Genomic DNA, 25,663 nt, shown 5'->3' with positions numbered 1-25,663 from the left:
GAGTATCAATACGGTGTTTTGTCGTCAGGGGTTTCGCGGGACTCGACCACTCATGTACCGACCACGAATGCGGTAGCGTCGTACCCGTTTAGATTGGATATGAAGACAAGGTTTGTACGTGTTTTTCCTCCAATCCCCATGCCCTTCCAGCTCCGATCCTAATAAGGCCAAGTGCCATTGATGCTGAACTGCGCCTTGCAACCTGCGTTACTCGAAGTGGAGCGATAACCAAGTGGCTCGTTGAATTGCAGAAGAATTTGAGAATTCAAATCATGCGGGGGAGGCCACAACGGGACAACATGTGCCGAATATGTTGATTTCCGTCGTATACCCGATCCCTTCACGGAATTGTATACACGCGTATGACCCGAAATCATGAGCAATGCACATCCATTTTTGAGGATGACTGACTCCTCAGCCAAGCTTGAGCAGCGTTGGGAAAGTTTGCCCTTAGACGTGATAAATCTTTACCTAGCTAGATATTGGTTCCAGTACCGTGCATCTCTAAAGTCACAGCCTGATCAACCGTGACCAAGTCGTTAATACTGTGATAAGTCGCAACAGGGACATCCCAACAAAGCCAGCGCTGCACCCGCACCCGCTTTTTAACTCCGACTTGGCTTTCCGTGAACTGAAGCTGCGAAACTCCTATGACATCTCTTTTCACCCGTTACTGCTCGTATTGAGCCTTGACCGCATATATCTCAAGTCACAACTTCCAACACTCGACCACGACAGGATCACTGATTGTGACAGAATCGTTGAAAGTGGCACCAAAATGTGACTACCATTAATTTCCGTCGACTAAGTCGGTCAACATTACTACGTCGGACGAGTTCGTTCCATTCTGCCGAACAACGAGACGGAAAGAGGACGGGTTACAACTCTCGCTTGGGCTTCCAAGCTTCTACAAGTGCAGCAAGTTCTACATGTGTGCACAGGGAGGGACAATGGTGGCTGGGCAAATTTCGGTACAGTGGAGGAGTGCATACTGGAAAGGGCTGCCTCGCCTTAGTCTTCACATTCAGTGTCATATTATCACAGTGCAAGCATCATTGATCATTTCCTGTGCATGCGAATCGCACTTACCATGCTGATCCAGCCACATCAAATTGATCTCGTGGTCCTCTGCCTATTTCGTTGGCCACCAGCTTACCCTGACTTGAGATGCACTCCTATTGCACAAGGACATTTTCGAATTTGACCAATACTTCAAGCATTCATTGGTATATATACAATAGCTAGACTTATGTACAAATAAACAGCATATTTACAACGTGTTTCCTGCCTGCGCCGGAACTGTGCTTTGTATAGACGAGGCTGATTCAGCTTCAGGAATGGACTGGCCTTGGAACTCGGAAAGGAAGGACGTGTCATCATAACTGAAGTCTCCTGAAGAAGACAGCTCGTTGGACACACAGTCACGGCCCAAATACGCTGAACATTGCGAGACGTCAGACGGTTCAGACGTAAACAATAGACCAGCCCAGCCCGATGCCACAACGGTTGGAATATTTTCGAAATAGTTGCCCTCATAAAGACCCATGCCTTTTTCTTCGCCGCCTTCAATGAGATGACCGGTATTAGAGGACCAGACGTTGTTGATGGCATGGAAAAGTGTGGTACCAGATAATGCTGGTGTGCGGCCAGACGTTTTATAGACGTAGTTTTCTATTAGTCACTAGTCAGACAATGATATAGATGATCGCAGAAAACTACAACTCACTGTAAAATGTGATCTGATCGTCAGAACCAACAAGCTCCAATGCCCAGTAGGTGTGACCGTCGCACGTAGCAGAGTGGGCAGTTTCGCCATTAAGAAAGCTGTTAGAGATGGCGATTCCACTGCTAGCATCCTGTCCAAAGGAGTAGTGTTGACGGCCCAGATTCGAAGTCTGTCGGTTAACAAAGCTGATTAGCATCACGGTGACTGTTGCGGCACACAGAATAAAACATCATGCGTCGAAGAAAAATTAGACAACTGACCGTAACGTGATCGATCCAAACATTTTGAGTACCAGAGAAGGTGAGAGCATCTCCACCCCAAACATATTCAGGGTTCAAATTCGTGATTTCAATATTTTGAATTATGATGTTGGAAGCATCAACAAAGCGCAATCCTTTTCCGTTCAGCGTCGCATTGTCTTTGCCAACTAGAGTCTTGTCTGAGGCGACATTGATGCCTTGGTAAGCGGCGGTATCGATTGAGACGCTATAAGTCGATGTAGAGCCACAGCCATCAAGGGTGTTGAGCAGCGCTTGTCCACCGTCAGATGGGCTGCAAGAATATGAGTCGCAAGCATCGTAGGAGGACGTGCCCTCTGAGCCTGAGAAGTCAAAACTGCCGGATATTACGATGACTTGAGGATCATCGGAAGTGAGGTAGGTCTTTAGCTCGTCGATAGTAGTCGGGTACACTGGGTCAGCAGCGCCACCGCCGGTCACTGCAGATGCGAAACCCATGGGTGTGCCGCTCACGGCCGAAGAAATTGCTCGTTTGCCAACAGCCCTGCTGGCAGCAAATTGGCCAAGCGCCATTGATAGAAGAAACGCGGAGTTTGACGACTTCATATTTGCGGTACCAAAATTCGAACGCGGTTGAATGGTGTACGGATAGGTTGGTAAGTCTCGTGGGAAATTGCATACCATCTAAATAATTATTCAAAGCAACTCGACAAATGAGGGGCTTCCTGTCAAGGCTCGTACTTTGCCACATTTCTTCAACGTCTTACTTCCCAGGTGCTATTCGTATCAAGTACTTCATACATGTCTATTCGAAATGAAAGGGAGTTGGGGTAGAATACTTGATCCCGATGATGGATTTGTTAGCGGGGCTGCCGCTACTTCACTCAAAGTAACCAAGCGAGGTCTGGGTTTGGATCAGCAGGTACGGTGCTCTGAAACATGACACCTCGGACAAATGTCCTGAGAATTGGCTGGTGATGCTTACTGTGGTACGCGTCGATGTGGGTAGTTGTTTCCTTTTAATGATGTTAGATTGCGTCCCCCACCCCCGTCGCTTGGCAACTCGGTTCCCATTCCCCATCCGTGAGAAAACTAGTGGCTGTCAGCGCGGGAACTGCCGTTTGCTGCTTCTGTTTCTTCCAAGGCGAGTGTCAGGGTCTAGGCTTGTGAATCCGCGTATTAGATCAAAGCTTTTGAGAGATCATGGTATCTATAAAGAACTTTGACGGTGGTGGTGATTTTGAGAAGGAAACTATGAGACTAAGACTGTTTGAAAGCTTGTAGCTTCAGATTCTGTGGTTTTCCCTCATACGACATGCTATAACACGCTTGATGCGAAAATGCGATTGTAAAAGGGAATATTTCTTTCCAAATCCATGCAGCGAGCCCAGGTGTCTGTCTATGAAGCCGAAACCAAGGCGATTGCCACAATAATCTCGTCTAACTATAGCGCATCCTTGTAAAATATGAATAATGCTTGTTAACGGCAACTTCTATTTCGCTATTGATTAAGCACCTCGTCCTTTGAAGTACGAAGAAACAACTTTGAGTGTTATAACAACCCCATGAGACTTCCAGTCACTATAGCTGCTATTGAGAAACCAACTTATTACCATAAATTCGCGACAAAGAGACTGATTACGGAGGACTGCGTGCCGACGCTTGCGGGTGTGTAAGGCCCATCCCACGAAAGCCCGAACAGATCCAGGGAGTTGCGGTCCGAAGTACAAACAGACTTGGCGTTGTTGGAAAGATACTCGTCATACGGCCGATCTTGTACCTGCACATTCAGCTCCGCGAGATTGCGAGTGAATATGCCCTTGAACGCCTGCTGGTTGTTGTCGCAACCTCCCGTGGTCTCGCATGGCTCTTTCAGGATACCGCCGGGGGACAGGAGCGAGCTGGATATGGTCGCATCCGCGATGCTGCTCGCAGCGTCCAGGTAGGACTCCTCGCCGGTGGCAATGTACAGCTCCGAAAGAGCGCCGAGTATCACGCCCTGGTTGTAAGTCCACGTCGTGTCGCCGTTGTTGACACACGTGCCGTTGGACTCTTGTGCCAGGCCGTCATTGACGAGGTGCGCCGAGTTGATCATCCCCGAGTGGTTGAACCAATTCCAGCCCTCCACAGCTCGGTCGAGGTATTTCGTGTCCCCAGGAATGCGGTTGTGCAGGGACGCGGCCAGCTTGATGTACAACTCGTTGCTGATGGCGTTCTTGTAGCTCAGGTCCGGGATATCCCATATCACCCCTCCCCCGCAGGTGCTCGCGTTCCAGTAGGTGTAGATGTACGCCTCGTCGGTCTCTGCAATATCGAGGTACGTGCTGTTCCCGGTGATGTCGAACAGCCGCACCATGGCCAGCGCCCACCACCCTGTGTCGTCTGTCGAGTCTGCGCGGAAATAACCGCCGCCCTCTGGCCACCAGGGCAAGGGCCCGGATTGTTCCTGGACCGTATGCTCCAGCTGAGAGAGGTACTGCGTGTCCTTTGTTGCATAAGTGTAGTCGCAGACTGCTTGGAGTGCGTTGCCGGTCAGCCACCACGCTGTTGTCGAGTTCCAACGGCCGTCGGTTTCGTTGTACCATGCCGTGTTCATGGCATCTATGGCGGCCGACGTGAGCTCCGGAGTGACGCCTGTCCAGGTCCCATTTGACACTGAGGTTGAAGTATCATTCGAGCTTCGTGGGTGAATTATTTCCTTTGACTGTGCGAGGCCAGCCACTGCCAGCACGAACAACACGTTGAGCATCATCCTGGTAGCTGCAGTGATCCACCGTAATTATGTTTAATATTCAAAGAGACGTGGAGGCGAATACCGTAGCGATCTGACATTTTTTACGCCGTATTTGGCAGTAGGAAGAGATATATAGACAGCCCGCGGCCGCTAGTCCTGAGGGCAGGACACATGCACGCCGGGTATCGTGATCGACATTTTCCACAGCCAGCGTCCATATGACGCTAACCTGGACTGCTGCATGATAAACACTGGGTCTCGCGCCAACTATTTCCAAGAAACCCATCCGCAAATCCCAACCGCGTTTCCGGGGTGCAATGCAACTGGTAAATCGACCTCTAAGCCCCTTAGTCGGGCATGCTGCCCTGCAGGGACGACAAGTTGGAAGCACTGCGATGAAGAGCCCATTGGTTGACCAACAAATAACAATGATAATTCGATGGTATATGGACCCGCACTTGTGGATGGCTGTGGGTAGCACCGACCAGTAAGCAGTAACACTGTCGAATGCGGTACCGCAGGCCGAGCCGGATTGATGTGCCCCTTTCTCGCCGTGCGACAATCAACACGAGGACGGGCCGCAGGTACAGGGTGCTAGGATTGCAGAAGTATGCCTGCAAATACATATACTGCAGACTTTATCATTTTGGGAGGAGGTAGCTCTCCTATGTGATTTGACTGTGCAGTTGCAGATCTCCAATAAATTTGGGGGAGTTCCACTGTTTTCTCAAAATGTACCTTTAGTAGCAATTTTCGAGGGAGAATACTCAACAACTAACAGGGCCAATCATATTCTTTCAGACAGGCATACTTTTGGAAACCTGGCACGCTGTACCATCAGCCGGTACAGGAAGGGTGTCAGGGCGATCTTTCATGCATGTCATCCCACCCTGCTCTGCCGTCCTGTTCTGGCCCGCCTGTCTGGTGCGGTCCTGCGGGCAGGGCACAAGGCAGAGACAGGCACAAGCCATCGTCAGCAGTGAAGTTATTTAGCCGCCGTAGATATGCATTCCGGAACTTATGCCTTGGTAATACGCAGTGCCAGGTCCGTAATCTCTTTGTATTACAGCATAAAGTCGAGCTCGTAGTGACCGAACGCGGACAGTTGGTGGGCCGGTTCATGATAGCCAGGGTCAGCAGCGTGTACCAAAAGAGACATGCAAGTGGAATGAAAAGCAAACGAGACACTCTGCAACCCAGTGATGACACTGCACAAAGCTCAGAATACTCATCCAAAAGTCCGCAAGATATCCACCGCAGATCTATGGGCTAGTAAGAAAACAAATTTGAGAGACCGTACAATTGATCGGCCAAAGGGCCGACAATGCATGTCATCAGCTCAGCAGAGAAAAAGCATTTCAGGGAGGAATTGGAGACGAGTGCATATTATCCATAAGTCTATGGCCAAAATAAACTGGCAAAATATATCATGCCACTTCTGGTCGGGGGAGTACTGCTCATATGGGTGATAAACTGCTCGCAAAGAGAGCCCCTCGCAAGGCTCGTGCCGCTGTTCACTCCGCTTAATAACCCTGCTTTGAGGGACTTATGCTGTAGCTAGTGCGGCCCCATTAGCAGTTCAAGCTCTTGCGTCTTGTCTCCGGAGCCTCACGCTATATACTTGACTCCAGCGGCATTGTTGGAAGAGGATGTGATGGAGGCTGTGCTTGACACCTGTACGCCGGGTGGTCGATCTGAGGAGAAGCTTCGTGAACGAGTAGCTTCTATATTATATTTGACCACCAAAGAAGACTGTTCAGCATTGAGAGCAGTCTTCCAAGCCCTCCTTGTGATGGAATTGACCGTTCCGTCCACAACAAGGTGACTATACGCATGAAGAGCCGTATTACGTTATCATCATACGATGAAGATTGATCAATAATGACGCAAAGAGCATAGAGAAAATCTGATCAAGCCACTACAGAGGAGTATAGATCAAGTGTAATCAGCATAAAATTGGTGTTACCAGCTATGATTAAAGCTAAAGCGCCTTCACAACTCATGATGTTTCTACATCCTGAATAATTATTTCGTTCCCTGGGTGTTGTGTGCTGCTTCCGCCACTGGCTTCTTCAGACCCTCCACTGACTCCATCTTTGCTTTGGAATTGCGCTCAATCTTGCGGAGAATCCTGGCAGGGTTACCTGCTGCGACGTGGTACGGCGGGATATCCTGGCCCCCGTAACTCGGTTAGTAACTCTCAGTTATCGAATGAACGCGTCACTCTCATCACTGCTGCCGAATCTCAAGCGCAGTGTAGGAGGAAAAATAGAAGTAATAACAGGGCAACCAAATATACAAAGGGAAATGGCCAGAGCTACCTTGGTTACCACACTTCCGGCCCCAATGGTGCATCCATCGCCCACAGTCACGCCTGGGAGGATGATAACATGTCCAGCTAGCCAGCAATCCTGGCCGATCGTGATAGGAGCACCGAGCTCCGGTCCGTTGGTGCCATTTCGCAGGTCTGGTTCGAGGGGATGAGTGCCGCTATAGAAGGAGACGTTGGGGCCAATAAGGGTGCGCGAACCAATCGACACGGTGCAGGTGTCGATGAAGGAGCAGTTGTAGTTAATGAAGACGTTGCTCCCCACTTTGATATTCGTTCCATAGTCAATGAAGATGGGTCGTTCTATCCAGGGATACTCATGTAGAATGGCGTCTTCTTCCTCTTCGGTGGGAGCCACAGGAGGCAGAGGCTGTTGGCTATTCGTTATACTGTTGCGTTGTGTCAGCTTGTGCCCTCATTTGCTTTCCTCATGCATAGAGGCTGTGTGTGGTACACAAGGGCATTGCACTTGCTCCTTCCAAAGTTCTGCGATTTGCCGGCGACTCGGATCCTCCGCCCTGTTGAGCCGCCCAACAGCCTGACCGCATCGCCGACGACCGGCTACAAGTCTAGGAGAGAAAGCGTAGTACAGCTCGCCTCGTTCCATGCGAGTGAGGTTCTCATCTTCATTGATGTTGAGCAACATGGTTATAATGCGCGCCGGATCGGTGCCTATGACTCAGGTACATGCGAGAGGCAACACGACGGGGAGTACTGCACTGAGAAGCAGGTTCACGGTGCGGCAAGTGAAGGCAGTCGAGAGCGGATGGGAGTCATGAGCCATCAACTGCCATTGAAGCATATGTGGCTGTTCTTTGATGTTTAAATACTTTGAAACTTGCTGGGAGGACAGGGATCCTACAGCCGTTCCCAGATCTGTATCTACCCGTTTGAGGAGCACAAAAAGGCGACTAGTCCGTGCTGTGTTGTTAACTCATGCACTTGGTCTCCAAAGATGACTTGGTCTGAATCAAGCATTCAAATATTCGCCAATGAGACTTCGTTGTTGAAAAGCACCTTACCCTTTTCAGCTTTAACGTGCCGACGCCAAGGTGCGGCAGACGCCAGGAATCTTCGTTAGAGCCGCGAGGGCTATCCCCAGTCACCGGTGGATCTGTATCGTCGATTACTCGTCACAGCCGTGGGTCTGCCCTCGTAGGACCCCTACTGGCGTGATGGGCGCCAAATTCATTTCCGTAAAATATTTTTCAAAACCATGGCAATTGCTTGCTTCGGATTCCTATATCACAGATATATTGAAGTTGAACACAAATTCTAATAGAATATTCAAATCATATGAAATATTCGAACTGTCATCTATAATACAGATATTATACACATTGTGCAAAAAGAGCTTGGATGCCCCTTTCTTTCAGGATCAGTAGGAAATAGAAACGCAATTCAGTACTCCAGAATTACATCTGAACAAATCATAACCCTCCGAGAAAGATGTAGTTCAACCATGACATCAAGACTGATTGAGAAGAAGCCCTCTTGAGGCCATCATTCAGCTGCAGTTCGGCTGACGTCAGCTGCAGCCTGCAGCTGGGGTGTCTACGGCTTGCAACATCATGATGGGCTAGAACAGTCACCCTGTGCCTCAAACAATCCTTCGAAATGGGGTCAACATGCCCATGGATAATGGCTGTGTCGGAATAGCCAGATTGCTGAACCTCCTTGGTCTCTTAAGAACTCATCAAAAATTCTCATCGAATCCGTAGCCATGCTATCGTGGGCAGCCGAGACAAAGAGGTCACAGCTGGTGGCAGTGTCAAGGCAGTGTCCAGGACGCCCGTACCTGGAACTTAGGATCCCGCCCGAAGTAAAGAGCCTGACACAGATGACCATCATCACGGTATCCCATGATCAAGGTGCTTGCATAGCGACGTCCCAGAACTCCCAGCGATCTCTTAACTAATTAGTACCATCAGGCTTCAGCGACACCGAAGCTACCCTGGGTGGCACGTACGAGGGGTCAAACTCCTACTTCGAGCTGACAGTTATCTCGCCTTCGTATCACGAAAGGGTCCCGACGCAACGGTTCCAGCACAATGTGAATGCATCTCTGGACCCTAAGAGACATGAAAACGTGTGGCGCCTCGACTCCCCACACAAGGGAGATTGGCTGGCCTCCGTTCGGGGCGGAGATACTATCCAGCTCCTGGCTCGCTCAGAATTTCCCGCCTGGATGAATTACGTGCACCACGCTGAGATCAAGGCTGTCGGCGAGCTGCTCACAGACCCCTTGCCGGCCCTTGTAGAGTCAGCCACGCCCTCTATACAGCTTTACCGGCCTCTGAGACGAGATCAAAGAGAGATTCGCGTGGTGGAGATCTTTTCGGGAGGATTCGATGATGCCATAAAAGTGGCGCTCGCAACGATTTCACTCGATAATCTCGATCGAGCAAAGTACGAGGCCCTCTCCTATTGTTGGGGGGATTTGACCGATACTCGATCCCTGGTCGTGCAGACGCCTTACGCCGGCGAGCTCACAGTCACCGTCACATCCACACTTTACGATGCTCTGCGACGCCTCCGCCCAGTGTCTGGTCCGTCCAGAACTCTTTGGGCTGACGCTCTTTGCATAAATCAGCTCGACGTCGAAGAGCGGTCGCACCAAGTCTCGCTTATGAAATCCATTTACACTCTCGCCGAGCAGGTCAATGTCTGGCTTGGCCCGTCCACTGAGGACAGCAAATGGTGTTTCAACCATATCAAGGCAATTGCGGCCACGTATGATCAGGACGGCGATTCGAAGGCTGCTATTGACACCACCCACGATTCCATGGCCATCGGGAGAGATGGCATGCTCCCGTTCGTCGACCGTTGGCGTCGATGTGACTTTCCCTACTTCCGTCGGACATGGGTGCTCCAGGAAGTCGCCAATGCGAAATCCGCCTGGGCACAGTGCGGCAACGATATCGTTCCCTGGCCCGTGATAGTGCGGTTGGCTGACTGCATTATGCGGGGCAAACATGCAACAGATCTCTTTCGCTACAGCCTCATGCCCTCTGTCTTCTCGCGGCTCTTCCCTCTTGTCGGCGGAGAGACGGCACAAGTTGTCCGCTCGTCCGACCTCAAAATCATAGATGTCCTTGTCGCAGCACACGACTTGGATGCTACCGACCCAAGGGACAAAATTTTCGCTATGCTGCAGTTTGGCTCAGAGACCGGGGATACCGAAAATCTACCCCTGGCGGTGCGCCCTAATTACCGCAAGAGCGTGACGGAGGTGTTTGTGGACTTCACGCGGTGGTGGATTGCCGAGCACCAGAGCCTGCGCATCCTGTCTGCCGTTCACACCCTGCATGATAGGGGGTGGCAGAAAATGTCGTCCGGCCCCGACGTGGATCTATCCAAGCTCGGCCATCCGACTTGGTGTTTCTGGTACGGCGGTGCTGCGAGCAGGGCACGGTCGACTCTCGCGCTGGGCGAGAGCAGTCTCTTTAGCGCGAGCGGGTCGTCGGTTCCAGACTCGAGGCTGTTGGCAGATACGCGGAGCGGAAGCTCGGTGCTTCGCTTGGCGGGGTTCCGTATTTGCACTATCGAGAGTATTGGAGCCTACCCAGCTGTAGACACGCATGGAATGATTCGCGGCCCTTCGGCGATGCACGACATCTTTGCCCAACTATTCGATCCTCAGGGCATGTCGATGCAGTGGCTATGGGAGCGCGAGGACCATCGACCAAGAGACAGAAGTGTCAAGGATCGGATGGACAGCTATCTCGACCATCTTGTGCGACACGTCCGGCGTGGGGAACGAGGAGCCAATTTTACGTGTCTGAGTGATTGTTTTTTTAAGACCCGGGACGCACGTGGCTTAGAGGGCGAGGGGTTATGTCCCCATTATGCCAGGGTTGGCGATGTTGTTGTGATCCTGTATGGAGGCGCGGTCCCTTATTTGCTGAGGAAGGTAGAGCAACAAGGAACCGGTGGCAATGACTATGAATTTATCGGGGAGTGTTATTTGGAGGGCTTCATGGACGGCCATGCGATGAGTCGCTTGGAAGCCGGAGAAGAGAAGGAAGAGGTGTTTTCTCTAGTCTAGAGTTTCGGAACGTCTCATGTATTATCGTTGTAGGGCGGACTCTCTTTCTCTTTCGCCTCCGGATTTATTATGAAGCATATGTCTGTCTTGCTTTCCTTGGATCGAAATGCTGCTTAACCACAACATACGCATCAGTCTAAAGCGCATTGGCTTCCTGAAAGTATTCAATAATTATGAACTGATAGGTACTATGAAGAAATTATAGGCTATTGTGAAATGCTGGTAATACAAATATCATGCGGTTGAATAAAGGTTTTGACTATGGCGGGGATTTGGCGCCTATTATGCTTGTAGGGGGTCAACGCGGGCAGACCCACGAGTAGTTTATGCAACGCCAAGGCGCTCTGCAGACTGCCGATCCCGCACAAACTAGACACCTATGCCCTGCACGGTGATCTTTTCACCTTGCGTTATTATCACTCCGGCTCGGCTCCATTCAGCGGAATACGGTCCCATCTCAAGGACAGACGGAAGGGACCATTCAGAGACAACAACATCGTGTTTGCTAGCGGGACATGAACGGGTCCGACATACCTCGTCGTTCGAAAAATGGCTGTCAACAATGTCGTCATCGCAAGAGGAAATGCGACGAGCGCCATCCGTGCTGTACTGCCTGTCTAGAAAGAAACCTGCCGTGTAACTGGCGAGGCGCTGAGGCGCCGCGTAAGCAACTTCCTCGCCGGCAGACTCGATACAATAAAGACTTTGCCTTGCCTCATGAGATGCGTCCTCTCACCACCGTTTTCACGGCCGCGACCACCCCCGTTGTCCAGGCACTGTTGTCCCACTTCCGCGACGCCAGTCCGTTGTGGCTAACGATTGGCGGCACCAAGAGGAGGGCTGCCTGTCAGCGTCTCATCATGCCAGTGGCAGCACGGAGCCGTTTGGTGCTCAACTGCGTCCTGGCATTGGCAGCAGGGGATCTGAGCAAGTACCACCTGGCAAGCTCTGACATGGCCAATCTGTCTTGTGGCTTCTACGGCCAGGCCTTAGAGGGCATCCGCTCTGTGTTGGACAGTGAGCGTGCACCAAGCGGCTCTGTAGGGGCCGGGGCCCATAATGCGGCGGTAAGAACCACGCATTCGAGACATTTACAGGCCGACATAGCAGACTGCCGATCCGGGGATGAGGTACTCTTAGCTGTAATTCTACTCTGCGTACACGAGGTAATATATTGCAAGCCAAAACTTCGGATGTATGCAGTAACCTAACGCTCTCAGCAGGCCGTCAATTTCACTAATAGTGAGAGGATTCTACCTCACATTAACGCTGCCGCAGCCCTGTGTCACAGTCGCAGTTTCGTAATGGCACAAGATCCCGGTCTACGAGGCCTGATTTTCGAGATATTCTGCTACATTTTCACCCTGACAGCATTTTCACATGGACACAACCTGCAGCTCAATCTAGCTCTACAGATTTTCAACTCGCCCTTCCTCACAGGCTGTCAGTATCAAGGTATCCTACTCGGACGAAGCCGGGAGGTGTTTTTCTACATCCTTCGCGTGTCCATGCTAGCCGATGATGTAAGGTCTGCTGCTGCTTCTAGCACGGCTGCTGCCTCCGAGCTGCGGACCATCGAAACACAGCTTTCCCAGCCGCATCCGTTTTCACCGAAAGAACTTCACACTGCAGCAAGTGATGACGCGGATTTGATCTTCAATTTGTATCGGCTTGGCTGTCTCCTCTACGTGAAGAGGACGTTGAACCCTCAGCTTGCGCACCAGTCTCCAGAGATCCAAAATTTAATTCAAGAGTTCGTCTCGAGCCTTGAGGAGCTATCCCCATCCTCCCCAGCGAACGGGGTGATGTGTTGGCCGCTCGTTGTGGCAGGTCTGGGCGCTACTGTAGGAACCCACAGGAGATTGATAGCGAGTAGGCTGCGCAAGAATCATGAGACATGGAGAACAGACATACTGAAAAGAAGCGAGGAATTTCTCTCAAAAACGTGGAGGGAAAACAGAAACGCCGGACTCTGTGAAAGGTTGGATATGTCTGGTGGTGCTGAAGCTTCGTGCTCTATCCTGACCGCGAGAACTTTTGAGTACCCGGCCGTTTTCTTATAATGCGTCATTTCACATGTCAGTGCAGAGCCGACGATTTGCTAGGTTCGAAATAACAGCATCGACTGAATTCAAATCAAGGCACGACACATACTCAACACCTGAGTTCGCACGCTGGTAGTGAAATGCTAAGCGCCTACACAAGCTGTATTGCCTCAAAGCTCCTATGATTGCCATGCTCGTCATAAGAACCCAGAGCTTCACCCTGCATTATTCCTGAAACGTAAGCTGGGCCGACCAGCCTGTAATAAGCCATGTGTTGCCGCAGAGCCAACGGTACTCGGCAACCTCGCACAATAGCAACAAGATCTTCTTGTTGCACGCAGCGAGGCCCGATTCCTAAGCGCCCTCCAATAGTGGTGAAAATAGCTGTCGACTGACGATCGGTCGTTTCTGCTGCTCTGCTTAGATACTCCATCTTGTTCAGACACATCTGCTCCAGGCCACAGCCTCGGACCATTTCCGGTACCGATTTATAGAGACCAAGAGCCGAAGTAATTTGTTCGAAAGACTCTAGAAGGCTAACAAAGATGGGACTGGGACCAAAAAGCTCGCAAAGGTCTTGGTAAAAGCCAAGCGCCAGCCTCCTCGTTCTCTCTTGAATGCGCCACTCTGTAGAACGTTTATAGACCAGGGTGGTCTTGTCGGCGAATGTGAGACCTTCGAAAAGTTCTCGAAGCCTCAGCATTGAGAACATGCCGTCATCGGTCAACGAGCAGACAGTCATGATCAATTCTTTGCGATCAGGGTCTGACTGGGCGATTCCATGGAGTGGCCTGCAGGTTTGGATGGTATCGAAGAGTATTGCGTTAACATTGACGATGTTGTTCCCGTCCTGCTCGAGGAAATCATCCTGCTTGAGAGTGAACCCATGCTGCGTGGGAGCGCTCCCATCAGCGTCAAAAGCATCCACGTAACTGCCTGCCAAATAGCGAATATCAACGCCGCCCATGCCGCGAAGATCAGGGACCCATGAGGGAAGCTTGATGTCGCCCCCATTCAGTGGGCTCCATTGCCCAGCTGTAAGCACCGCAGACAGGTTACCATCTTCTATCATCTGGCTTTGCGCAAAGGCGGTGAACACATCCCGCACTGAAGCAGAGTAATCAGGATTCACAATCCAATCCAAAGCTTTGCAAACACCTAGTAATGCGAATAGCTTGTCTCTGGGATCTTGGCATTGTAGATGCCTTGTTGGGTGCAGGACGTTGTTGATATGGGTGGCCTGGTCCACAGTGATACAAAAATGGGCAATTCTGAACATGGCCTTACGAAACTCGAAGATCCATTGGTATTTAATTTGGTGTTCGAGCCACAGTGTATGTTTCGACGAGACGTTGTCAAGCCATCTGAAATTCGACCATGGGGCTTGTAGTGTTCCACAGTGGACGACTGCCCTGCTGGCCAAGACTATCTCTTGGAAAACCCACATACGATTCCAATACTCTCGTTGGAGTAATTTTGTGATCGCCTTTGTGCCGACTTCGTTGCGCACAACATTTGCTACAATATCCTTGTCCGGCACACCGTCGGCTCGTCCACATCGATGAATCAGATTGAACGCCGCTTCTGCATTGTCAGAATCTGTTCCGATCCATACTCTGACGGCGCTGGCTTTCGAGTAAACTTTTCCCATCAATTGCACTTGGTTGTTTCGATCCCACGTGGAATCTTGGTTGATGCAGACGCTGTCGATCCAGAAGGTGGGAGAGGCCGGAAATGATTGCTGTCGAAACTCCGACAAGAAGCAGAACACATTTTCCATCACTGGAAATTTGGTTCCGTTGATGATGATAGTGTGAGACTTCTTCGTTCGTTCCCACCGATATGACACCGCGTCGTATGGTGGAAAATGATCAAGCGATGCCTTGAAGAGTCTACCAATTATTGGGTCGCCGGAGTTTTCAGCCGGCTCAATCTGCAACAGGCGGAACTCGTTTTTGCTGGTGGATAATCCCTTGTAAACCAACTGTGGGCGGTCGAGTCCTAACACTTCGTCGTCTTTGTCCAGCCGTCTTACCCAAGCTGCACTTGAGTCCGGCATCATGGGCTTCGGTGAATTTAGATCGAATAAAAAGTCTTTGGGCTTCTTAGTACCAAGTTTGATGAATAGAGACTAATCATCATGGTCGTCATTCAACTTACAATCAACACGTATTCAGCGCTCTTGTGAAATATGAGAATAGAAATGAGACTGCCGCTGGAGCCTGAACGTGGTCCACACATGCATAGTCGACTAAGATCGTTCGCTGTGTAATTCCATGGCCCCTTGTGCCGTATCTTGGGCACCTATCCAGGGGATGCTGGTAGTAAAGGCAGCGACAAGCACTGAAGAGCTCTAGGACTTGGTAACACATGTGGCATCCAGTGTTGAAGATAGACTTGGAGTAAAATAGTCCTCAGGCACGTGAAAAAAGCCCCCAGCCAACTACCAAGGAGAGAAGGGGCGATTTCAGTGTGTAACATATAGAAAAGGGGCATGCAGTCTAATTATACAAAGTGATGGAGGCCTCTCGTCAATGTGCCTACAGCTGATTCAGCCACAATTGTATGTAAGACACATGCACCACAGCCCCAGAGATGTGCAGCTGACATTATGATGCAGGTATTTGAGCCTATCGTCTCCCGCCATGTAACGTAGGGGATGTGGATGAGATCTGCCGCATGCAGCAGATGTGCGTTAACCGCCGCCCGTGCCCCAATGACATGCAAGAAGATGCATATCCATCATGTAATGTAAGGCGTACAGCTATAGCTTTACATCAAAACAGTTAAGCTTTAGTAATAGTATAATATTATTTAAATAAATATAAAATTAATAAACTTTATTTAAAGCTTAATTAGCTATAAAAAGCTTAACTATATTAATTATTATATATATAATTTATTTATATATAAATAATAAAATAAATATAATAAAGTAAATATAACTAAATTTTATAAAAAATAAAATATTAAAATATATAAAGTAAAGTATATAAAATTTATTTAAATTTAAATATAATTTTTAAAACTTTTTAATTTTAAATATATTATTTTAAAAATTATAATTATAAATAAAATAATTAATATTAAAAAATAAAATAAATAAAAATATATTTTAAATTTTATATAATTAATAAAATATTTAATTTTATTAATTTAATTATAATATTTAAAATTAATATAAAAATAATTAAGAAATTATATTTAATATAATTATATAATAATTTAAATATATTTATATAAAATATAATAAAAATAATTTTTTTATATTTAAAAAATTAAATATATTAAAATATAATAATATAAAACTTTTTAAAATTTATTTTATTTTTTAAATAATATTATTTATTATATTATTAAAATAATAATATATATAATATATATTAAATAAACTAACTTTATTAATAATATTTATTAATTAATATTAGCTAATTATTAATTATAATTTAATTTATTTATAGCTAAATATATTAAAATTATAATTAAAAGCTATAACTTATATATATTTAGCTATAAATAAATTAAATTATAATTAATAATTAATTAATATTAATTAATAAATATTATTAATAAAGCTAATTTATTTAATATATATTATATATACTATTATTTTAATATATTTAAAAATAATATTAATATTATTAATAATAATTAAAAATATTATTTATATTTAATTTTTATTTTATAAAGATTTTAAAAATTTAAAAAAAACTTATTAATATTAATAAAATATTATAAATTTTAAAAAATTTAAATATTTATTTTTATAAAATATTTAAAAATAATAATTTAAAATAAAAATTATTAATTTTAATTTTATAATTTTATTTATTTTTATATTTAAATTTTAATAAATTTAAATATAATTAAAATTTAATTATTTTATTTTAAAAATTAAATTTTATTATATATTAAAAATATAAATTATAAATATAAATTATTAATATTATTTTTATTATATATTTTAAAATAAAATTATTAAATCTTTTTATTTATTAAAATTTATAATTTAAATATTAAAAATATATAAAATTTATTATTTAATTTAATTAAACTTTTTATTAAATATATATTTTTATATATTTATAATTAATTTTAATTAATAATAAATAATTATAATTTATAAAAAATTAAATTATTATATTATATATAAATAATTAAATTTTATTAATTAATAATATAATTAATTATATTTTTATTATAATTATAATATATAAAAGAAATATTATAAATATATATATATAAAATTATTAAAAAATATTAATAATATTATAAAATATATAAATATTTTAATATTTTATTAATAATATAAAATTTAATATTTAATTTAAAGTTTTTTTATTAAAATAATTAAATTTTATAAAAAAATTTATAAAATATTATAATAATTTAATAAATATAATAAGCTTTTTTTATAATTAAAAATATAATTTAATATTATTATAATTTTATTTAAATATTAATACTTTTAATTATTATTATATTAATAAAATAATAAAAATTAATTATTTTTTAATATATATATTTTAAAATTTAAAATTTAAATATTAATGTATATAATATTTATTAAAAAAATATTTTAAAAATAATTAAATAAAACTAATTTTAAAATATTAATATTATTTTATTAATTTTTATAAAATTTAAATTAATATTTAAAATATATTTTAATTAATATATTTATATTTTATATTATAATATATATATTATTTTATTTATTAAAAAGTTTATTATTATTTTAATTTAATAAAAAAGTTTAAAAAATATAAATAATATATATAATAATATATTTTATAATAATAATCTTAATATTTATTTTTAATTAAAATATTTAATATTTATTTAAATAAAAACACTTATTATTATATAAAGCTAGTATAAGAATATATAGCTAAATACTAGCTAAAACTTATAAAGCTTTTATTAATAAGCTTATTTTATTAGCTTACTACTATACTATAAATAGCTTTTAGGGCGTGCGTACAGTGATGCTGTTCTTACCTTTCTTTTTACTAAGTAAACTTTAACAGAAATTAATATATTTTTATAGCTAAATTAAGCTTTTATACTATAACGATATAGGAACTGTTTTAGCTAGTATGCTTTATATTTAAATAGAAAATTACGTAATATAAAGTTAAGCGTTTAAAAATAAGTAAATATATTATTTATTTATATTCTTTTAATTTCTTTATTAATGTAAAATAATAATTAGTATTTTCAAAAAGTAAAATAATAAATATATTTTTTAATATAAAAGTAAGTATATATATAAATATATAAATTAAGTTGCTATAAAGTAGTTTGAACTAATTTAAATTACTAGTTTATTACTTATAAAAAAGCTTTTTATAATAAGCGTTAATACTTATGTTTAGCTTTTTTTAAACCCTTGCTATCAATGTAAATTAACTAAATAAGTAATGTAATGCTTGAAGTGCTTATACTTTAGTTAGTTTTAAGAAAATAGCTGTTAGCGTATAATGGCTAATTCAAGCATGAGATATTTTCCAGTAGCTATAGCCTCTTAAAAACCATTATAGGATGTAGGTTGGCATGTACTGTTTTATAAGATGAAGTTGAGCTATCAGCTTCTGAGTTGGATGCGCAGTATTGGCACTGTTTAGTGTTATGGGAAATAAGGCGCTGCTAATTCCTATTACCTTATATATGGGGTGGTTGGTTTGGGTGATACTGGCTTTAGCGTCTGGATTGGCAACGGACGGTGTACCGCTTAGTCTTGCAACTGCAATCCGGGCATTCCCTAATGTGAAAGTTATATATAGCGGTTAGGTTTAATAGTACTGTAGGAAGGCTAGAGAATAGATGGAAGGGAGTTGTATTTGTTGAGTGTACTGTGTGGTTTGGGGTAGTATTAGAATTAGTGATGGAAGGTAAATGGATGCCTTTATACCCAGTTTATCTTGTCTTAATTAAATAGTTTAAGCCTTTGACGAGTTTATTATAACTACAGCGCCTTAGTTCGCCTTCCTACTAGCTATATGCTATATCCGCCAACTTCTAAAAATACCTATTTACCTATTTAACCTGCTTTTCCAATAAATCTGCTCCTAATCTTTAGTGCCTAAGCCGTTTTAGCTCTTGCAACAAAACGCAAAGGACTGCAACTACCGGCTATTGCGCTAGGTATTTCAGCTAATATAATTACTTAAGTATAAGTCTAAGCCTTTGTATATTATGCGCCTACTTGCCACTTATAAGGTTTTGATTTAATAGTAGCTAGGTAATCTACGCTGCTAAGTACCTTGTATTCTTTGCAGCTTGTAAGGTCTTTAACCTTAATTATAATGGGAATAAGACTGGCATGAGAACTAATTGCTAATGGCCTGGCCTGAGTTAACTGGTTTAAACCAAGTTAGATGCCTAACCTCGGGCTCTAAGCGCTCCTGCAGGAAGATGTTGGGCCCCAGAGAGCGGCAATGGAACTAACAAGTGGCAGCGTAGATAGGCTAAGTACTTAGCTAACAAGCACCTTAAATAAAGCTAACAAGCTTGAATTGAAAGCACTCTGCACAGCCCCACACTGCCTGCTACCAACTTGATTCCTTAATCTTAAAATACTTAGAAGCCCGTTTATGTCTCGCCCGCGTTGCTGTTCTGACATTACAAAATACGAATGTTGAGTATATTAATGTGCTTATTAGGTAGACAAAAATATGCTTGGCGGGGTGCAGGGGTTATGTGTTTAAATATCCTGGGACGGCTAGCCCAACCCTGCATTGGTGGAATTCACCTCCATACTTACCCAACTCGCGCAGAATAAATAGAAAACCAAGATGCAACTAAACGTTTTGCCTGCAACTTTGGCTGCTTTGAAGGCGGACGGCACGATACGATGCCTTGCCGATGTCAAGTACCAGCCCGCGTCCCGGCACTCGTCGACGGCGTTTGCCCTGGCTAGGAATCTGGCCGACGAGTTCACCGCTGCTCTCGTTGGCCAGCTTGGCCACGCAACGGCCACACCCTCAGGCTCATCATCACCACCCACAAACACCTGCAAGGCTGCCAGCGCGCAGGCACAGCTGTACGCCACACAGCTCCGCCGCCGCGACCGCATGCTCGTTTGTTTCGACGTGTTTCTCGACTGCTGCACGCCCGCGTTCCGCAGGGAGATAGACGAGACGGCCGCGCGGCCCATCCACGCGGTTGCCAAGCTAGGAGACGACGACAGGTACCAGGTGGACAGGAAGCCGCCCCTGGATGCGAGGGTTGCCCGCGAGATTGCGTGGATACAGGAGGTCGACGAGGGCCCGCGTCCGTACTTCACTGACGACATGAACCCGCCATGCTATGACGACGGAATCCGCGTTGAAGACAATTTGGAAGAGCTTTATCCGGGCTTCTCACCCTCGGAGCGTACTGGCCACCGGGAGTGAGATTCCCAGCTCCGGAGCTGGGTGGACTGAGAACAGTAGTGGAGAGGGGTTTTTCCTTCTTCTTCATAACCCGGTCGGGGAGCTTCCATAGATGGAGACGAAAGCGAGTAGGGAACTTAGGCAGGGGGGGGGGAGCTGAAGTCAGCGCTCTCAAAAGTCCAGACCATAAACTGTACTTGATCCTGTAGGGCAAAGTCCACCTCTCTCGTCTTAGTACACGGAGACCAACCTCGATTGTACGTGGGCTATCATAACTTGGCCAGATGGCTGGACAGATAACCAAACAGCTCTGGAATAGATACAGCACTTCGATAAGTATAGATGTAGGTGGCTACAGTGGTGATAGTTGACGTGGTGGTTAGGTCGAATTAATTGAGTAACGTAACTCAGATGGGGCTGGCTTTATTATATGGGTCATCAGCGGATCCGCCACCAGGCCTGACCTGCGCCTGCGGGTTGGGCTCGCTAGACTTGCATTCGTCCAATCCTTCCACGCTAATAGGAGCGACAACGTCTGGAACGCCATTATAAGAATCGATTAGTTTCGCTGTTGTTCAACAACGGTACGAAAAAAGAAAGAAGTATACATTTCCACCACTCGATTCTTCACTGCATTTCCGCTCACAGCCTTTCCTCATCGAGAATAAGTAACTAGCTTCCACGCTTTCTGCCTCGCACAACCAGTATTTCAACATGCCCGAGAATAACCCATCTCTCGCTGACGCCGAAGAGGATGAGCTGGCGTCCTTTCTTCCAGTTCTTGCTGTCCTTGGATTGGATTCGGTTCCTGGAATGGCCACCAAGATCTGGGACAGCAAACATCCCAGAGACCGTCTGGCGCGCCCACCCGTTGTCGAAGCGCCACTCCATGGGTCCTTCAATATCCTATTCCCAGTCGAATTTAGAGATCGAGGAATAGCATGGCTTCTTAAAATCCCTATCAACGGGACACCTGGGCATTGGAACACCCTATGCGCCGACGAGCTGGAATCAGAAGCCCGGACGATGCAGCTCATCCGGGAGCACACCACGATTCCCATCCCCGACGTCTTGGGGTTCTGCAAAACCGCCGACAACCCTCTCCGCTGTCCGCACATGTGGCTTTCGTTCATACCCGGGATCTCCTTGTACGACTTCTGGTTTGTCGAGTGCCCGGGCATGTCCGAAGAGGATTACCACCGCCGCCGGACCCACGTTCTCAAGGACGTGGCGTCAGCCATGGTTCAGCTCAGTCAGTTCTCGTTCAGAGAGGGCGGCCGCCTGACGTTTAGCGATGGTCGACCGCTTGGTGTTGGTCGCCACCGTGAGCTGGACATTGACGCATTTGCCCAGCGCCTGGAGCAGGACAATCCCGACTACATGCCTGTCTACTTCCCAAGCGGGCCTTACAAGACAGCCAGAGAGTTTTATACCAATGCACTCGACAGGCAGAACCTTGACTCGTCGGAATTTCTTCTTGGCCAGAGACGACTCCTGCAGTTCTTTGTCGTCTGCGTAGACGACTTTTTCGCGGCCGATGCTCACTCCTTTGAACTCACCCATCCGGATTTTGACCTCCAGAACTTCCTTGTCTCGCCACAGGGGGACCTTGTTGGCATTATCGACTGGGACGGCGTCGGCGCCTGGCCCAGGTCTTTAGGCAATCTTAGATACCCCGGCTGGTTGATTCGAGACTGGGATCCAGGTATGTACGAATACGGGTCTGACGGAGTTCTCGAGGATCCCGCAATGGGAGGGTATTTTCCACAGACGCTGGCCCATTATCGTAAGGTCTATCAAAACGCTATACGAGATACCTTGGGCGAGCAAAAGATCCAAGGAGATAGCCGAACGTATCACACAAGCGCTACACTCATAACTGAGATCCTTCATACCGCAGCTAGCAACCAAAAGGACAGGAGTATGATCCTGAGGAAAATCGTCCAGGAGATAGCCGGGCTTGTCAAGGTTCCTTGCAGCGATAAGGATCTTCTTTACATGGAGCTATGCCACTCTTTGGGTGAAGGCGAACCGAGCAAAGGGGCATTGGAGGCTCTAAGAACGGGCTTGACAATGTTGCTGCAGAACGAGTCTCTATAGATCGCTGAGATGATTGATCGCAACATTTCATATAACTCTGTGCTCTTTTAAAGCCCTTTTAGTTCTTAATACCGGCTATATCATCCAATTCAGTACAAGTGTCTGCCAAGTGATGGTGCAAATTCGACGTGGACCAGGGCTGGCGCCCAAAGACGGAAGACAACTTGGGCCTGGTTGTCTGCCCGCCTGCAGTCACAGTCGTTGGCAGTCTTGATAGTCTTTTTCTCGCTCCTCTTGCTTTTGCGGTGGTTCTGAAAGCATTTTCTGCCGAGATGACCTGCCTCGTTTACTGCAAAAAGATGCATGTCCACTATGCAACTCAAGGCGCACAGCTCTGGCTTTGCATTGAGACAGTCAATCTTCAGTGACAGTATGATATCATTCAAATAAGTATAAAATTAACAGACTTAACTCAAAGCTTGATCAGCTGTAGAGAGCCTGACGGTGTTAATTACCATACACACGATTTGCTCATACGCGAATAGCAAGACAGATGCGACGAAGCGACCACAGCCAGATCCCACAGGAGATGAACTATCAGAATGCACAAAGCAAAGTGTGTAAGACTTGTCCGAGTTTGAATGCGGTCCCATGAGCGCGCCGACATCTCGCCACCGATTCCAAGTAGAGAACAATGTCGTGGCCTACAGCGACGATCTCCTCGTGGAGCCATATGTGCCACCAGAAGCCTTTGCAGTCAAGCTTGGCGCCGGGCCCGAATCCCGGATAACTGACGAGCGTCCAAGCTCCTCCGATCTGACCGCGATCCTTGAGAATGGTATAGGGATAACCAAAGCACTGCGAATTGTGGTAATATGCTGCGTCCCGGGCATACCTGTGCAGGCCGCGGTGAAATTAAGCCTTCCGATGCAGTGTTTGGAAAGTCGAGTATATTGGCGATTCAACGATGGAAGAAATCCCAAGAATCTTCTCGCCTTCCTATTGTCATTACGTTGGTCTTTAGCAAGCTATCCTATACCATCTTAATCTGTCTGAATGAATCGCTTGTCATGTGGCTTGAACCGGAGACAGCCTCTCCCTGCATGATACCAGAGACGTAAGAAGGACCAACAAGCCTGAAATAATCATCCTGCTGACGCAAAACCAATGGCATTCGACACCCCCTCACGATTGCTACCACATCTCCTTGCTCAAGGGGATAACGGCCAATGCCGATATAACCGTCGACAGTGGAGAATATTGTCGATCCTTGGCTTCCCTCGTGCGACTTTGTCTTATACAGGTATTCCAGCTCATCACGACGGAGTTCCTCCGGGCCAAATTCTGGCGAAAGTTGGGAGGCATGATCGTCTAACAGCTCGAGGCCAACATCTCGGAAAGTCTCCAAGAATCCGATAAAAGCTTGTTGAGGCCCATAGAGATGCTGCAAGTCTTCGAAAAATCCGAGCGCCAGCCTCTGTAGGGATTTTCTCTGTGCCTTGTCAAGCACCCTTATGCCTGCGGAAAATGTTGAGTTCTCGAGAACGATGGCCCGGAAAAAGTGCCTCAGTTTCGGTGCAGAGAACTCCTGCCCATCTGCTCCGAGGCAAAAATTATCAATGAGAGTTTTACGGCTTTGCTCATCCTCGTTCTTGAGTCTTTGGTGAGCTTGAACAGAATCGAGGATCAAAGCCTCCACCTCGAGGATTGTGTTCTCATCGCACGCCGAGAACGCAAAGAACGGACGTGAGCCGCCAGCGCCGTCTGCATTGCACGTCTCAAGATAAGCACTGCCCAAGTAGCGGGTGTCGACTCCAGCCGTACCACGCAGGTCAGGAACCCAGGACGGGATTCCTAGATCCTCGCCGTTGGCCGGGGTCCACAATCCAGCCGTGAGGAGCGTGTAAAGCTCGCCGTCCGACTCAATTCGACTTTTCGCAAATTCCGTGTATACATCTCGCACAGGGGCTGCGTAGTCTACTCTGACCGTCTTGGCCAGCTCCTTGCAGACCCCCATGAGACCGTAAATTTTATCTCTCGCGTCCGTGCATTGTAGTCGCCTTGTTGGTATAGAGACGGCGTTGATGTCGTGAGCGTCGTCTCTAGGAATTGTGAAATGCGAGATCTGAAATAGTGCTTGGCGGAGGTCGCCGATCCACGTGTGCTCGACCTCAAATTCGGACCAGAAAGCCCGTTCCGCCGTGATAGTATGAAGCCATTTGAAGTAGTCCCAGGGCGCATCGTGGCTGCCACAGTGAACCATAGCGTTGGTCGCTAGGACGATCTCCTGGAACATCCACATGCGGCCCCAGTAGGACCGATGCAGGACTTTCGTGAGACCCCTGGTCCCCTCCTCGTCGCCCAGCACCCTGCTCACGACCTCCTCCGGCGTGCCTGCGCCGCAGTCTCGCACCAGCTTGAAAGCCTCATCCACCCCTGCGCATTCCTCGCCCAGCCAAATCCGCACAGCGTGTGCTTTGGAGTAGATCTCACCCATCAGCGGAACCTGCTCCCCGCGCTCCTGGCCGGAGTCCTGGTTGATGCAGATGCTGTCGACCCAGAGGACTTTGGGAAGAGGGTGAGACTCCCTCCGTAGGCTCAGAAGGGCTGCGTATAGGTTGTCTGTAACGTGAAGGTCGGCCCCGTTGACTTCCACTGTCTGCGTCTCTCCACCTTCCCAGCGATATGACAGGGCATCGTACTTTGACGGGCTGGTCACTTTGGCTTTGATGTGTAGGCTACATGAGCAGATGGAGGCCTCTGGTGATCGTGTTTGGAGCTGGTTTAGCCACATTATTACGAGACGCACATGCACCACAGTCCAAAAGATATCCATGTGACAATGAGGTACAGGCTCTCCCAGCCTATGGCCTTCTGTCGTGTAACGTGGGGAGCGTGAGTGCAAGCTGCGGTCAGCTGCATAAGGTGCATCGACTGCAGTTCGCCCCGCTATGAGGAACGGGATGCATAGCCACTGGTGCATCCAGAGATACGAAATGCTGGCTGCGAATCAGATACTGCAACCCTTGAAGCAGGTATGAAAAGGGACCGGAAATTTTGCTCGCCGCATTATCTAAGGAAAGCACTGACGAGGCTACGTCGATACACCGATGACCTCATGTCTCG

The 25,663-nt window shown here is 46.1% G+C and overlaps 9 protein-coding genes across 9 annotated transcripts; 4 read left to right on the top strand and 5 right to left on the bottom strand.

Annotated features, from left to right (window-relative positions):
• Nucleotides 1-1,270: 1,270 nt before the first annotated feature.
• Nucleotides 1,271-2,571, bottom strand: J7T55_001238 (uncharacterized protein; the record flags this gene model as incomplete). Its single annotated transcript, XM_053136090.1, has 3 exons — nt 1,271-1,437; nt 1,727-1,895; nt 1,987-2,571. The coding sequence occupies 3 exons, from the start codon at nt 2,569-2,571 to the stop codon at nt 1,271-1,273; spliced, it is 921 nt and encodes a 306-aa protein (XP_052986292.1).
• A 1,003-nt stretch (nt 2,572-3,574) lies between these two features.
• On the bottom strand, nt 3,575-4,717 carry J7T55_001237 (uncharacterized protein; the record flags this gene model as incomplete). Its single annotated transcript, XM_053136089.1, has 1 exon — nt 3,575-4,717. One exon carries the CDS (start codon nt 4,715-4,717, stop codon nt 3,575-3,577), a length of 1,143 nt encoding a protein of 380 aa, XP_052986291.1.
• A 2,007-nt stretch (nt 4,718-6,724) lies between these two features.
• Nucleotides 6,725-7,674, bottom strand: J7T55_001236 (uncharacterized protein; the record flags this gene model as incomplete). The annotated part of the gene is made up of 3 exons (XM_053136088.1): nt 6,725-6,871; nt 7,030-7,398; nt 7,498-7,674. The coding sequence occupies 3 exons, from the start codon at nt 7,672-7,674 to the stop codon at nt 6,725-6,727; spliced, it is 693 nt and encodes a 230-aa protein (XP_052986290.1).
• A 1,077-nt stretch (nt 7,675-8,751) lies between these two features.
• Nucleotides 8,752-11,076, top strand: J7T55_001235 (Heterokaryon incompatibility protein 6; the record flags this gene model as incomplete). The annotated part of the gene is made up of 2 exons (XM_053136087.1): nt 8,752-8,899; nt 8,960-11,076. 2 exons carry the CDS (start codon nt 8,752-8,754, stop codon nt 11,074-11,076), a joined length of 2,265 nt encoding a protein of 754 aa, XP_052986289.1.
• A 722-nt stretch (nt 11,077-11,798) lies between these two features.
• J7T55_001234 (uncharacterized protein) lies at nt 11,799-13,257 on the top strand (the record flags this gene model as incomplete). Its single annotated transcript, XM_053136086.1, has 3 exons — nt 11,799-12,143; nt 12,300-13,057; nt 13,218-13,257. 3 exons carry the CDS (start codon nt 11,799-11,801, stop codon nt 13,255-13,257), a joined length of 1,143 nt encoding a protein of 380 aa, XP_052986288.1.
• A 15-nt stretch (nt 13,258-13,272) lies between these two features.
• J7T55_001233 (Heterokaryon incompatibility protein 6) lies at nt 13,273-15,180 on the bottom strand (the record flags this gene model as incomplete). The annotated part of the gene is made up of 1 exon (XM_053136085.1): nt 13,273-15,180. One exon carries the CDS (start codon nt 15,178-15,180, stop codon nt 13,273-13,275), a length of 1,908 nt encoding a protein of 635 aa, XP_052986287.1.
• A 4,738-nt stretch (nt 15,181-19,918) lies between these two features.
• J7T55_001232 (uncharacterized protein) lies at nt 19,919-20,518 on the top strand (the record flags this gene model as incomplete). Its single annotated transcript, XM_053136084.1, has 1 exon — nt 19,919-20,518. The coding sequence occupies one exon, from the start codon at nt 19,919-19,921 to the stop codon at nt 20,516-20,518; it is 600 nt and encodes a 199-aa protein (XP_052986286.1).
• Nucleotides 20,519-21,211: 693 nt separating this feature from the next.
• On the top strand, nt 21,212-22,597 carry J7T55_001231 (uncharacterized protein; the record flags this gene model as incomplete). Its single annotated transcript, XM_053136081.1, has 1 exon — nt 21,212-22,597. The coding sequence occupies one exon, from the start codon at nt 21,212-21,214 to the stop codon at nt 22,595-22,597; it is 1,386 nt and encodes a 461-aa protein (XP_052986285.1).
• An 89-nt stretch (nt 22,598-22,686) lies between these two features.
• J7T55_001230 (het domain-containing protein) lies at nt 22,687-25,331 on the bottom strand (the record flags this gene model as incomplete). Its single annotated transcript, XM_053136080.1, has 3 exons — nt 22,687-22,935; nt 23,252-23,395; nt 23,727-25,331. 3 exons carry the CDS (start codon nt 25,329-25,331, stop codon nt 22,687-22,689), a joined length of 1,998 nt encoding a protein of 665 aa, XP_052986284.1.
• Between the last annotated feature and the right edge of the window lie 332 nt (nt 25,332-25,663).

Source organism: Diaporthe amygdali (assembly GCF_026229845.1).
Source record: "Diaporthe amygdali strain CAA958 chromosome Unknown NODE_64_length_129016_cov_63_110044, whole genome shotgun sequence".
Taxonomy (NCBI): Eukaryota; Fungi; Ascomycota; class Sordariomycetes; order Diaporthales; family Diaporthaceae; genus Diaporthe; species Diaporthe amygdali.
This window is presented reverse-complemented; position numbering and strand designations above follow the sequence as displayed.